The 14,841-nt window shown below is 43.5% G+C and overlaps 1 protein-coding gene across 3 annotated transcripts in view; it reads right to left on the minus strand.

Annotated features, from left to right (window-relative positions):
• Window positions 1-14,841, minus strand: part of GRB2 (growth factor receptor-bound protein 2) — a 42,580-nt gene that overhangs the window by 3,763 nt on the left and 23,976 nt on the right. For all 3 annotated transcript variants that reach the window (XM_010016217.1, XM_010016219.1, XM_010016218.1), the window contains exon 2: window positions 4,167-4,264. In XM_010016217.1, the coding sequence (XP_010014519.1) occupies window positions 4,167-4,264 (98 nt within the window). The remainder of the gene's footprint in view (window positions 1-4,166; window positions 4,265-14,841) is intronic.

The following is a 14,841-nucleotide window of genomic DNA, read 5'->3' on the forward strand; positions in this document are numbered from 1 at the left end:
GAGCCAGGTGTAGCTACTCACACCGAGATGAAGTGATTCCTGACACAAATCACTACACTGCACCTCACTGCCACTCCAATACAGGCCACTGAACCATGCAGCTTTCCATAATGCTTCCTCCTGGCAATGAAGCAACCACAACCTGATAAGCAGGTGCTTGCAGTAGCCCTATTCCACCCAGTGTAGTGAAGCAGAGATGTGGCAAGAGTGAAATCCTCAAATTATAGGATTTACTTGCAGAGGTGGGAAAAAACCTGCTCAGAATTTCATGTATTATTCACATTGTTTTTGCACCCTATTGCAGCTGCAGTTTAGCATATAAAACGTCACAACAAGAACCTGATATATGCAACTGCTTCACAGCAAAGTCCTGCTTTGTGAGCCTAAGATGAGAACCCTGGGAACTGGCTACAAGCTTGGCCAAAGTTCACATGTCTCTGGTGGTCTGCACCTGAAGTCAATCAGATTAAATGCCTTGCTCAAGCAAGTCCCTTCCTCTAACAGTAAGGAATAAAGTGCCATGTCTACGTGCAAAGTTTTAATTGTCCAAAATGTATGATGCCATCAACTCAAAGACAACAAAGAAGTCCTTCACTGGTGGCTGGTCACTACTGAACTTCCCCATGATATAGCAGCATTTATGATTGGTCTCTGGGCTGCAGGAACAACCAGCTGCTGAATGAAGTCTCTCTGAAGCAGTCGTGACTTACCACCTCATCTGAAAGAGATTAGAAATTGGTTTTGATACAAAACACCCTTTCCACTTGTGCAGGATAGGTCAGTCCATAGACAGGATCTTCTTTCTACAGCTGTGATGTTTCTGAAGAGAAACCTATGAGTGAACTCCCAGTGTTTCCCTTGCATCTTGCAAATACTACAGTTTTGGTAAAGATTTCTACCTGCTAAAATAGTGACAAAAGCTTAATCCTTAATAACTTAAATTTTCTCTATTCTCTGCTCTGCATATCGTGGCTAAGGCATGGGTAGCTTCTCCTTAGGAGGCATAAGTATTAGAGGAGACTGTAATTACTCCCTGCTGATTATCTTTGGGTATTAATTCTGTCCCATCCCACAGCACTGGTCAAAGACATGTATCACACTTCAGAAGGCTAAGGCAGGCCCCAGGAGTGGAGTTATGTGTAGACAAAGTGAGAAAAGTTCCCTCCATGTCCCTTAGCTTCGCTGCAGAGGAGCGCTGAGCTGGGCATGCAGTTCAGTTCTAGGGAAGAGGCTGATAATACTTGCTTCATAGCCTGTTTTCTTGCTTTCTCCTCGAGTCAGGACAATCCAGCAGCTTCCACACAAGCAGTCACAAAGAAGAGCTGCACCGTGGAAGCCACATCTGAGGTTCTTGGCTGCTGTGCAGCAGTCAAAAGCCGCAGGCTGACCACCTCCATGACACCAAGGGTGAACCTACCTCGGGCAACCGGACCGGCAGCACTGACCGACAGCCCCCGGTCACAGGATTCTTCCCTACATTTACATTTGGATTTCCAGACTCCTCCAAGATTAAAGGGAAACAAGAGCTGAGTGGTAGGTCACATGGTGTGGGAAAAGCAGAACCACCTTCACAACCAAGAAGTACAGCTTTTAGTTCTGTGGGACAGATCACACAGGCTAGAAGCACTTACCACAGCCTATAACCATGCAGATGGTTGACCTTAGAGGAGAGCATTTAGTAACAAGAGCTCCACACACAAAGTTTACTTTCTACAGTGAAGGGTTTGGTGCAACAAAAAAGTTGCAGAATCCTCCCTGAAACAGTTGGTTTTAAGAGAAGTTGAAGCTTTCACCAAGTCACAAAGTCACCAGATCTTCCTCTCTAAGAGGTTTACTTGCTTGCAAGTCTTCTTGTGTACTTTTTATCCCCTGAAATGGAAAGCAAAAGCTTTCTCCCACAAGCATCCTATTTCCAGTGATACTTCATGGCATTTGGTCCTTTCCTGGTGGGTTAGCATCTGTGCCACTTCTTGGTACCCGAGGTGGTGGCAAAGGCAGCAGAAGGAGCACCTACCTGTCCTCTCACTGCACTCTGCTGCCTTCAGAAAGCCACCTAAAGAAACCATGTGAAACCCCTTCAGAATTCAGAGGTAGCATTTTGTTTCCTGGGCTTTTGGCACAATGGTCAGAAAGATAAGGAAGTCTTGGATTCTGCCTCTGCCAAATGTTACGTAAAGCAAGTTTTATATCATGGCTTCAGTATCTTGCCATAGTTCTTGTTTACAAAGTGGTTTAATTCTCTTTAGTTCTCAATTAGGTCTCAACCACTCACATGTGACTTGGAAATGAAAGCCCTGCCTTAAGAAAAACCCTAAAACACCTCACCCCTCTCTGTAAAATAGAATGAAAGCCTGAAAGAGCTCAAGAGCACATCTATAATCCTTCCTGAAGCCTCCACTTTCCCATACGTTTTACTGAATCACTACAAAGTACACGTGTACAATTTGATTAAAGGAATTAAAGCATGTCAAAAATCAGAGAGAATTAGGCCAAAGAAACCAACCACAACATTCCCACAGCTTTCCTACGCTTGATAACACTTGTCTCTGACTGGCTTTGTAATGTAGGTGAAACTCAGCCAGTCAGCACTGCAAAACCAAACCCAAATCCTGGCATTACTGCTGATGCTGCACAGCGAGAGGGAGATGCACTGCTGGTACAACACATGCGCAGAGCTCACATCACTTTCAGACTCACTTCAATCCACAGTTTGGCAATTCCTTTGGCTTTACTTAAGACAACTAGTTACCTTGGCTGAGTTCCACCTATGTTACAATACTGCAAAGTGAGACTTCAGCAGCATCTTCAAGAAAAGCCGATTAGGAACAAACTTGACTTACACACACACTAGAACCAGCAAATTCTTCCCCTGTCCCCTTACAGGGTGCAAGGTGGTCCTGCCACTGAACTCACTGTTGTGCCCTCACAGGAAGCCTCCCTGCCCAGTCTCCTGCAGCTCTTCTCTCAGTATCATAGCTATGTCTACTTAAATCTTTACTTTGTTAACTGATGTGGCAATTCAGATTAACCCCTCAGAACCCAGGTGACTCGGAGGCACCGCATTTTCCTTTCAGCTTCATCTGCTACTGGTTACAAAGCAAACTAAGATTTGCAGAACACAAGCAAGAAGAAACATGGCTCTGGGGGTGGAGCCTCAGATCCTAGGACAGGATTTAAAGCCATTTTCAGTAGCTTTCCTTCCAAATCCTCTTGAAAAGCTCTCCTGCCACCTTCCCACAACACGATTTGATACCAGGCTGAGAAAAGGAACATTCCCTTTCTCAGCTGCCTGCAATTTGCTTTTTGTATGACCTGACTGCTGCCATCAGCAGTTTAAACAGCTTCAGAAAAGGTCAAAGTGCTTAAAACCCACTACCTAATTCATCCACTTGCAGGCTTGTTCATTCCCTTTTGATATCAAAAAGCAAAACCCTGATGGCTCTATCCCTCTAAATCAAAGTACCGTGGATGATTACGGAACAAACTGATCATCAGCACAGGAGACATCACCACATTAGAACTCAAATGCCTGCAAAACTGTTGCAGAGAGATGCATGATGATTGCAATAAATGAAGAGAAATTGCAATGTACATTTGTGATCCCCTCACCATGCCTGATTAAACCAGAGGGTGGCCTGTTTTGGGAGGAAGGTGTTGGAGCAGATGACTGTTGGAGGCCTGACCTAAACAATTCTGTGATTCTATACTCAGGATGTGACAAACAGACTGAGTGCTCCAAACATCCTTAAACATGTTTCTGGGCAGCTGTGAATGCCCCAGTTTTTATTCTTATCTGCTATGTTAAGTGAAATAGAGAATCGTCACAAGAACACAGTCACTCTTTTCCTGAGGGGGTAGTGGTGACAACTCACTACTAAAGAGTTCTCTGCTGGCTTATGCCTGCTACCCCCCAAGATCTGCCTGACCCTACAGCAAAACACCAGAGCAATGACCAGAAAAGTTTCCAAAAATACCCTGCTATGTAGCTAGCTGTGAATGAGTTACAGTAAACACTACAGCATGAGATACAACTCAACAGCATCCTTTAACCACACATTTTGGTAGATCTGCTAAGGTACAGATTGTAAAGTATTCAGCAGAAAATCCTTCTGTTTGAAAGGATGCACAAAGGGATCAAGGGAGCCTGTCACCAAAGCTCTACTTACGGATGTGGTTTCATTTCTATGTAGTTCTTGGGAATGAAGCCATCTTTTCCATTGAGTTCTGCCTTGTACCAGTTCTGATCACATTCTTCATTCAAAACCTGAAGGAAGCAACCAAAAAATAAGCTTAGCACCCTTCAAAATACAGCAGAATTGGTGAAGGTACTCGCTGCTTCTTCCCATTCTTGTTTCCAAGACTGCTCTTGTAAGATGAACCTGTAAGAAATGGTGCTAGTCATCCTGCTCTGCTGCACCTCATGAGTGTTCAGAACGGTGGTGAACAAAAGCCAAAGGACTCTAGTGCCAACCCCCCATACTTTAGTACTCTTAAGTCCACAGGGACTTTTAACAACATAATCTTAGAACACATCTATCAAGTGTGCTGTTGTCATCAAAAAATTCTGTCCACGAGCTGCAAGCCAAGAAATACTGATTCTTTGTCTCTTCTAATAACCACTTTTTCCTGGGTTCAGCTGACAAACCTGATGTTTTCAGCATGAACATGATGCCATCCAGCCTTTCTGCATTTACACTGGTTGCACATGGGGTATGTTAAAGGTTCTAGGCAGCACCTATAGAGAATTCTACAAACCACTCCCTCTTGACAACATTAGTCCAGGTACAGGTACAACTGGCAGCTTTGGCTGGTTTTGCTGATACAAGTTAAACTCAGGTTAAATCAGCAGAAACAGTGACCTGCCCTGTTGTGCACTTTTTATGTTAATAAGACAAGTTAAACACACAAACAGCAAATGTACATGGACAAAGTTTCTTTTTTTAAGGGATACTTTCCTTACTCTGACTTTATCCTAAATGAATGAAAGCTCAAGAGTCACAAGAGAGGAGCCACATGAATAGGTGCTTTACAACACACACATTGGTACTTCAAAGCATACTTGCTCTTAAAACTTCAGTGCTTTATTTTCCACTGAATTTCTGTCAACTGGTAGAGTGCAATAGGGAAGGCTGGTGTGCTGCCTGAAAGCAGTCTCTTTCGTAGTGTTATGTGCTGGAAATGAAGCCATGCTATAGCTTGAAACTGCCTTTCCTCAAACACATTTTATTTGGTGTTGGAAGCAAACACTGCACAGAACCTGCCCCCGCCCTTTAAAATGAAGCACCACAACAGCACTTTTCCCAAAGCACTTTCATTCCAGAGGTTCTATTTTAGCTTTGGGACAATAGCAAACAAAAAGCTGGATCTGAGCTTTGGTTTATTTACTTAAAGCTTCAAGTCACAGAAGTATCACATGAGCAGCACTGCCTGGATGCGGGAAGGCGAGGAAATGCAAAGAGAAAGACAATGTCAGCACACATCCAGAGATCAAGGCTACTTACACACATAGATACAGTGAAGACACCAACCAAAACCACACCAAAATACTCTTTTGCTATCTCACTCTTTCTTTTGGAAGGGTGATGAGAGGAAATAAAAGAACATAAAAGCAGAGAGGAAATGGCAAGTACAGGCTTTAAAATTCTTACAGCTGAGGGGAGTGCTTTAGAAAATTCAACTCTAAAGATCAATGTTTGCTGCCCTTCAAACACACGTGACAGCTCAACACCCTCATCTGCCTCATTGCTCACTGCTACACAGAAAAGAGAAAAACCTCAACACCTACCGAGACGAAATCTGGCAAAGCAAAGAGAAAACACAATCTGAACTGCTCAGGGAGTTGTGGTGGGTAATAGTTACCTGGCTGTTCCTTAACTCCCAACTGACGATGTGCATCCCCTGGGTGCCAACGTTTCCAGTGCAGACCTGGCACAGGAGCAGGGCCACATCTACACAACTTTAGGTGAGCAAAGACATGCACCTTTACAGCCCATTTCATAATACTTTAGTTGAAGAGACTTTAACACTTAGAAGACCCTAAGTACTTTGGGCTTCCATTTATTTATTTACAAGCAGTTTCAGCAGGCATTACAGTTCAGTCATTTAGTAAGGATAACGTGAGCACAGGTTCAAGTGTGGCTCTGTTACAGGCTCGGAGGTAAAGCTGACGCAGATCCAGACGTAAGCAAGCAGTGCACATCTCTTATAACCACCACACTGACTGCAAGGCAGCACTCTGTGCACAAACAGATTTGACTCCAGAATACAAAATACAGGTAGATGACACCAGAAGGCAGCTGTGGGATACTGAGCAGGGAAGGTGGAGATTAAAATGACCAGGAAGCTTGGTTGTTACATACCTCAGCTGCCATCACGAGCGTCATTTACAATGCAACAGAACACAAACATGACACGTAGTGATGTGATTTCTAACAGGGCAGATTTCACGCAATAGTGTGTGTTCCTTTATCAAGGATAGCACAGATCAAACCTTTGATAAGACTGTGTCCTCCAGACTTGTTTCATTACCACCAGAGAGCAGTTAAGGGATATGGCAGCCTGTTCTTTTTCCAAGAACAGAATAAAAAGGGCGAACTGTAGCTTTGTGTGAAGGACACCACTGTGGATCTGTGTGTTTAATACGTGCTGCGTTTGGCAAGGGGCATTAAAAATTATCAGAGATCCTAATGCCCAAATGTAAATTATTTTAATGAGTTTTATCTTGCTCTGAAGATATGCTAATAGGTGTGGAGGAGCCAAATCACACAGGGCTTGGGGTACTCATCAATGCAGGGCCTGAAGCCAAATGCCTGCGAGGGAGCATTTGCTGAAGCACACATGAAGCTTTGTGACCATCAGAAACTGCTGGTTAAAAGGTAGAGTAAGGTGAACTGCCTCCACAGCTGCATGTACAACCTGTTCAGGGGACTTCTGCTGTAATAATGAATCCACAGCTCCCCCCTTCAGTTGCTTTGTTTGCTCCAAGGGCTTTTTCCTGCTTCACAGCCAGGTTGATGGATCTTCAGCACTGGTTGTCCTTTCTAGGATCATTTTAACTACCTGTCACAGCTCCATTCACACCCCAGCACACAGCCAAACTCCCCATGCCCTATATATATATACCAGAGAGCTTATACACACACAGAGCCGCCCTATAAACACCCCTTTCTTTCCTCTTTCCAGCTCTTGCAGTGTGCTCTCCTCCAGAGGCAACAGAACATGCTGTTTACTGTACAAAGCTCCATGTTCATGTATCATGAGAGGACTCATCTCCACAACACAGACAGCTACAAAATCATTGTTTTCTGACAGTGTCTCAAACAGACACTGCTGGAGCTGTTCCCAATGCTCAGTCAAGCAAAAATGATTGTACTGAAGTACCTTAAATTCAGGACAATTTGGCAGCCACGTGCATGAGGCTGGAATTCAGGTGCTGCTATGAAGTGATGTGGCTGTTATTATGACAACTGCAGAATAGTTATGTAAAATTACAGCTTTCAAGAAAGCAACGTATGCCACTAACATCCCGTAGTGAAATGCAACTAAAAAGCAACTCAGGAGCACATTAACTCTCTGCACTGGTGTATCCATTTACATTTACATCTGACATTGCTCTTTTAAACTGTAAACCCACTAAAGTGAAAGAACTGACTTTAAGTAATTAAACCATTTGGCTGCAAAACACTTAAGGAAAAGCAGCCAGTAAATCCCTCTATCCCATAGCTCCAACTGGCCTCCAGCAATTTCCAGATAGGAAGAATGTATCATCTGGATCCTTAATAAACAGTGCTGTGCCTCTAAGGAAAAGAAAGGTTCTTACCTGAGCTATGGTTAAGATTTTCCCAGACTTCTATTCCCAAGCTATAAAACTTAGTCCAGGCGCTGCCTGTATCACTGTGTTTTGCTTTGAAAACTTCCCCAAACAAATAAATACCAAGAAGTAAAGCAACAAAAAGTAAAGATTCAGTGCTCCAAAGGGAGACACAGCCCTCAGGGTCTGCACAGAAGTCTAAAGGCATAAACACTTACTTCTCTCAACTGCTAAAAGCTGCTGCTGTTTGTATAGGTCACAACATAAAGCATCCCTTTGCGGCCAACCCCCCTGTCTGCTCTAGATCTAAGCAAGTCTATGCCAGAGCGACTCTTCCTTTCACACTGGGGCATCTGTGCCGAAGAGGAGGAAGAAGGAAGGCTATTTTTAGCCACTACATTTGAACACATAGTGCCATGTGATGTCCTCAGCCTGCAGTGAGCCCTGTGTCACTGTAATAGCGGCTCGACTGCTGCCCATCAGTTTCCTAGTTTGATAATAGATCTCTTATCAACAAAAGCCCATCTGTTCCCATGCAGATGAGAAGAGGCACTGCTCAAGAGGCACACAAGGCAGCTCTCCCAAGTTCTAGCTACACAGCAAGCATTCCCAGCCATTCCTAATCCCATACCCAGTGAGTGTGTCTAAGCACAGCCTTTCCACCCTGGTGAACTGTTGCACACCAGTCTTGATCCTCTCAAAAGCGAACAACTTTCAGGAACATGCAGGCACTAAACCAGAACGTAACAAGCAGATCTGGCACCTCAACTCTCAAGCTGACTTCCATATGCAAACATGAACTAAACAGAAGGCCTCAAACGTACTTATGTGCTTGCAAATTTAGCCAAATTCATCGGAATGCTCTGGTTTTGGAGTGACAAAACCCAAAAAACTTGTTCAGGAAGGGCTCTGAACCTCCTTCTTTCCCTGAATTGTGAAGTTTTTAGGATTCTTCCTTTCTGTTCCTTAGCGCAGCAGCACAACTGCTCAAGCACAAGCTGCCAGCCTGTTTCTTCTCCTCCACAAAGTTGCACTGCCACTGCCACGAAGAAAACGATGCAGTACATGGAAAACCCTCCCAAAGTCTCAGGAATGCAGGGAAAGTGCTCATGACACTCAAACAAGGGCAGGAGTTAAAACGTTAAAGAAGTGAATAGATTATTCAAAGGCCAGCAAATCTGCAGCTGCATTTTTAGGGGCAGGATGGGATGGTGGCTGGGAGGATGGTTCCACCCTCCACAGAGGTGCTTTAACACAGCTTGTCATTTAGGAGAAAAATGGCTCCTTTTCTGCTCCACGAAGAGAGGCATGAACCAGCTAAAAACCCAGTAAGCACCCACTGCTTCAGGGGAAGCTACACCAGGATCCAACCGAGCAAGTTCAACACAGTCCACTATAGAGCACTTTCCTGCCCCATAAACTTGCTGCAAATAGCTCCAGAGGACATTCAAATCCATCTCTTTGGGGTTTTGCAGCAGACAACCCAAAATGTGACCTGGTAACCTGCAGCTCCCATGCTCATGTTGAACAAACGAATCCTCCTCACTCTGGCTGCCAAACACCATCAACAAGGCAGCAGAAATGGCATCTTGGGGAAAGCCAGGGTGATGTGCACGTCAAAATGGCATTGTAATGCAACTGTTAGACAATCAAGGGGACTAGCTCAAGAACACAGCGCTGCTGAAAGATTTCAGGCCTTTCCGTAAATTCAATTTAGCATCATTACACATCGGAAATGCAAAATGTCCACGTTTTTCAGATCAAAACCTAAAGCACCATGTTTGGACATGTTTTAAGACTGTGAACACTTGCTCTCTAGGCTCATATAAAAAGCTGTGAAAACACTTAAGTACTGAGCAAGTGTTACTGGAAACAGGCAGAGAAAGATTTGCTTCTTAAACTGCACTTGCTATAAGGCATTATAAAATAACACCTAAATAATGCATGTAGATTGGAATATAATGCAATGATGTGTTACGGGTACAGGTTTCCATTCTGACCCTCTCCCCAGTTCTCATTATCACTATAGAAACTCCAAAATAATCCTTTCAGAAAAGCTTCCCACCCCAGCAAACCCAGCTTCTCAAGTAGTGCTTTGGTCAGAGCCGTATCTGAAGTGACTGCTGCTTCGAACTGCACCCACCTACTGTTCCCACTGCCAGTGTACACAACAGGCCAAGCTGAAAGCAGGAAGCAAGGAGAGCAAATGTTGAAGCTGTTCAGCTCAAAAGGCTGGTGTCTGGGTTACATGGTGCTGTCTTTAAGTGTATTTCCTTCTTAAAGAAACCAAGTTATTGCCATTTATCTTAAAGGAGCCTGGAAACTAGTCCAAAGTAAAATACATGACCAAGTTGAGAGATAGCAAACCAGAAATGACAATGAAAGTCACAGGACACAGCCACTGTAGGAACTAAGCTGCTCTTTCCAAACTGTAGACAATATATTGTCCCCCAAGTCTATCAAACAAATCAATGGAGGTTCGTTCCATATAAATGTTCAGAGGTAAATCCAGTATTCCCCGAACCTTCAGGAATGGTTGATGGGAAGAAGTAGCTGAGTAAGATTATAGGAAATGATGTTACTTCTAACTACATGTGATAAAGGCAAGTTGCAGTGACAGTTCCATGCAGTATTTCGCCATGCGAAACTCCAGATAGAGAGAAAGAGATACAGGGGTCAAGAAAGCCACAGCAGCACTGGCTGGCGAGTAAAGTGTGTTCTAACAAAGTCCAAGGAGAGGAATGGAGCTGGGAATCAGCACTCAAGCTTTCACTTCAAAACCACCTTTTTGTATTCTTCTGTATGTAACACGAGAATACTTGAGGCAACTTTAAGTTAGCTGAGGTACAATCAAGTCTAGCCACAAGGACAGAACTCAGCACAGACTAACTTACCCTGCCTCTCAGGCCTTGCAAGTCTTGTACTACTACTACTACTACCCCTCTGGCAAAAGCCTTGAATTATGAAGACCTATTCATTTATTTAAGATAATAGGAAAAAGACAGAGAGAAGTAAAAAAAGAACAATCTAGACAACAATTCTCTTTCCCAAATTTGGGTTGGAAGGGACCTTAAAGCTCATCCAGTTCCAACCCCCTGCCACGAGCAGGGACACCTTCCACTAGAGGAGGTTGCTCCAAGCCCCTGTGTCCAACCTGGCCTTGAACACTGCCAGGGATGGGGCAGCCACAGCTCTTCTGGGCATCCTGGGAAGAAAAAAACATCATTATATTATAGTGACCACCAAAACATTTAATGGAATTCTGGAAAAAGTCAATAAAGCTCAAGGAACTTCACCACACGTCTTGTCTTCAGTGAGGTGGTTCTGTGTAGGAAGCTTCCACTAGCACAAACACACAGAGGTGAAATGATAATGAATTCACCAGTTCTGCCTGTGTTGTTTGTGAAGGACAGAGAGATGTCAGCCTCAGCAATTACGGAATTCTCTTCAAATTAGTGCTGCCACTATAACCACTTATATAGAGGTTAAGCTAAAGATACTACAGCTTGAGTATTTTCAAGGAGAAGGTTGATGCAAAACCTCCATTACAGAAGGAACAAGAGCCTGCAATAAAAATCCATGTTGGTGATTTTACAAGCCAAACACAAATAGCTTTACAGAGCTAGAAGTAGCTCCAGCTCGTGTTCTAATTAGGCTTCTCTCATCTGAAAGACCCCCAAGCGTTTCAGTACCAGCAGGGACTCTCAGAAGAGAGATGAGTTTTATGTTCAGCAACTTTTATGGTGCTGAAGTGAACACTAATTCTGATGAACTGCATAACGTAAGGGTGAGTGCTCAACATCTGGATGTGGCAGTGAGTGCACTGTCTCATCTCAGTGCTTGGGCAAAATGGAGTGCAAGAAAGTAAGACTGCTCTCACAGCCTCAGCTCCACAGCTTGGCTTGCACGTGTAGAGAGCAGAACGCCATGGATCCACAAGAAGAGTTTCTTAAAAAGAAGGGGAGTGTTGTTTTTCCTTAACAGACCCAGGGTTAGTTTACAGTGACTAAAGACCAGGACCAGCCTTTTATAACTAGCTGTAGTGCTCAGGATGTTATCACGGAAACAGAAGACAAAACATCCTTCCTTAATCTCAAACCAAATCCACATTGAATATGAAAGCATTGAAGAGCATTTGGGCGTGCACTGTTGTGTAGTGGAGATTAGTTTACTCAGGTACTAGCTGGGACAGTTATTTGCTTGTGTCTTTCCACACTGAGTTTTTACTATAAAAGTCAACAGATCAGCATTGTTTAAGTCAGGTTTAAGCAAGGTCCCAAAAGCAGCAGCATCAGTGAAGCACACAAAGAACAGGTCAAGTTCTAAGCCTAGAGAGCTCGATGCCATCCTGCCTTTTACTGAGTAGAGAACAGCCTTGAATTCAGAGTAAAAACCTGCTGTTTGGAAAAGGTTCAAAATCCAAAACCACACCCCAAAATAACCCAAATGCATATATGCACATCTGTACATAAAGAACAGAGCACACATTGCCTGAAGCTTCTCAGTAAACCCTCCATTTTGAGAAGAAATTTACCTGGTGGTCAGAGTAAGGTCTCCTGGTTTCTATTCCTGCATCTGCTAACACAAATGTTATCAATTCCAGGCCATCTTAAAAGAGGGGCTGTTTCTAGCTATCCCTTCATGTTCAGCAACATGGATACCAAGTATAAAACATATCTGTAATCATATGCTCTGGACTATTTACCCAAGTACAACCAACTACAACTTTTCAGGCCTTTAACGAGCTTTTGTAAGAGCTCTTGGCACAAGCTCTGAGGATGAAGGTCAAAAACCACTCTACCAGAAAATAACAACAATAACCCCCCCATCAAGCATTCCAGTGAGTGCTTCTGAGCTGCTTTCAAACTTAACACAGAAACAGTGCTGAAATACCAGCAGTGGCCATGTGGCTGTTTGCAAGCCTGTCAAAATCATACATGTCTCACACAACTCCCCTCCTCATGCTGGCTCTGTTGTAAACCATTACTTGACGGTGTATAACAAACAGAAATGCTCAGAAAGGTAATGAAGAACAAGCAATCACACAACATGTGCTTGCCATCCCAGCTGTGGTTGCCCTTTTAGAGCTTTACAATACAAATGAAGCTGGTCACCCAGTAAAAGTGAGAATACCCTGGGGAAATACACATGCATGACAGTCCATAAATCAGACTAGATTCACAGCTTGTGGAATCCATTCTTAATCTGCTTTGCATAACAATTTTACTTAATACCCCAGAGTTCCTATTTCTATTCCTAATTCTATTTGCATGCGTCCTAATACCTTACTAAAATGCACTGCTGGAGAATGTATTCCTCACCATGTCTGAGGAAGCAGATACACTCATCTCACAGAGACAGGGACAATTCCTCTGTGGTTATACAACAGAGCTAAGACCAGAAGGCAGAGTTCCTTGCTAGCTGTCCCACACCTTGCCTTTAAACACAATACAGCAAGGAAAGGCTGGCATCTCACTGAAGAACAGCATTCTTCACAGTCCAACACTCCACTCCTGTACTTTCATTCTTAATGATTGCTTTTCCCAGCACACAAAGTTCACCCACCGCTTTTAAGCAGACAGGAACAGTTATTTGTGGAGTTACATCAAGGAATTGCTCCATCTAAGGAAGTTCTCTATTACAACCATTCTAATGCTTGTACACAACAGAATTGCTATGACGTACGTAAGTAATAGCAGGTTAAAGTCCAAAAGGATGGGTTAAGGAAGACAAGCTGCTTAGTAACAGCTGTGCAATGCAAATGTCTAAAGAAGGTGAGTGCAGCCACTGAAGCTGAACAATGCTCAGTTCACTTGGCATCCTGCAGGAAGACCAAACTCTATCCCAGTGCTGGGAAACCTGGGCAGAAGGAGGGATGATAACTAGTGGAACTTAATCTTTGATCAGAAATTCAGAGGTGGTTTAAAGTCTTGTAGCTTTAAAGTCTTGTGGACTTTAAGCTACAGTGCTCCCCAGCCAGGGCCTTACATGCTCTGAGTGGAATTTCTTTGCATGTTACAGAGGTCTTACAGCCCTGTCTATACATCTCATTATAAGTTTTGCTTGAGTGTGACACCACCTTGACTTCATCCAGTTTCCTACTGTCATGTTTGGGGTATTTCCAGAGGAACTGATACCTTGCTAGTTATTCCCCAGCCTCTATTTGGGCAGTTGATTATTTCTGCCTCTGTGTTTTGACAGTACCTTAATTCTTGTTGAACATCTTCCTGGTTTTAGAATACATCCCTTCATCACTGTATCTTCAGCATAAGCCCAACTCAACTAATGATCACCACAAACATTATAAGCATCTCTGTTTCATCACCCAGTTCATTAATGCAGTATTACCATACCCAAGATTACACTGTGGAAAGACACTCAGTTCAGCAGTGAACCTCTGCTACCCAGGCTTGATTGTGGTTTTCTACATCCCTCCTATAGTTGATGTCACCTAAATGAGGTGTCCGTTATAAAACAGCTGCCAGTGTCAGTGGACTCCTGGGCTTGATTCCCTGGGATGCACTGGGAAGTTTAAGTGACCAGCAACATGTGCACAGACACAATGAAAACTGCAGTCTTGATGTACTTTGAAAGCCTGGAAAAAGCTAAAGACTAAATGCACACACCTTGCACTGACAACCACAGACTATTTGGTGAGGAGCAAGTCAGGTACCAACGTTAACTGCATGTTAACTGCCTGCTACAAAGCGAGCCAGAACCAGAAGGAAAACACATAAAGGTTGCCTGAAACCACTACCAAAACCCAACTACCTTTCAGTGGGAAATACAATTACAGACACACTCTGCGGCATTTTAAAGAACACTGAGAAATGATACAGCCAATAAAGGCCTTAAAGAAACACGTCAAGTGTGTTCAAAACACAGACTTTCCTTTTTTGGCTTATAAAGAAATAAATTACTTGATCTACAGCTGCTCTATTTTTTTTTTTCAGTGAAAAACCTATTGCAACCACATAAGAAAAAGGTCCAACGTACTTCCAAAGATCAAGACAAGAGGCAGATTCCTTCTG

The sequence above is a fragment of the Nestor notabilis genome, unplaced genomic scaffold, assembly GCF_000696875.1.
Source record: "Nestor notabilis isolate BGI_N333 unplaced genomic scaffold, ASM69687v1 scaffold34886, whole genome shotgun sequence".
Classification (NCBI taxonomy): domain Eukaryota; kingdom Metazoa; phylum Chordata; class Aves; order Psittaciformes; family Psittacidae; genus Nestor; species Nestor notabilis.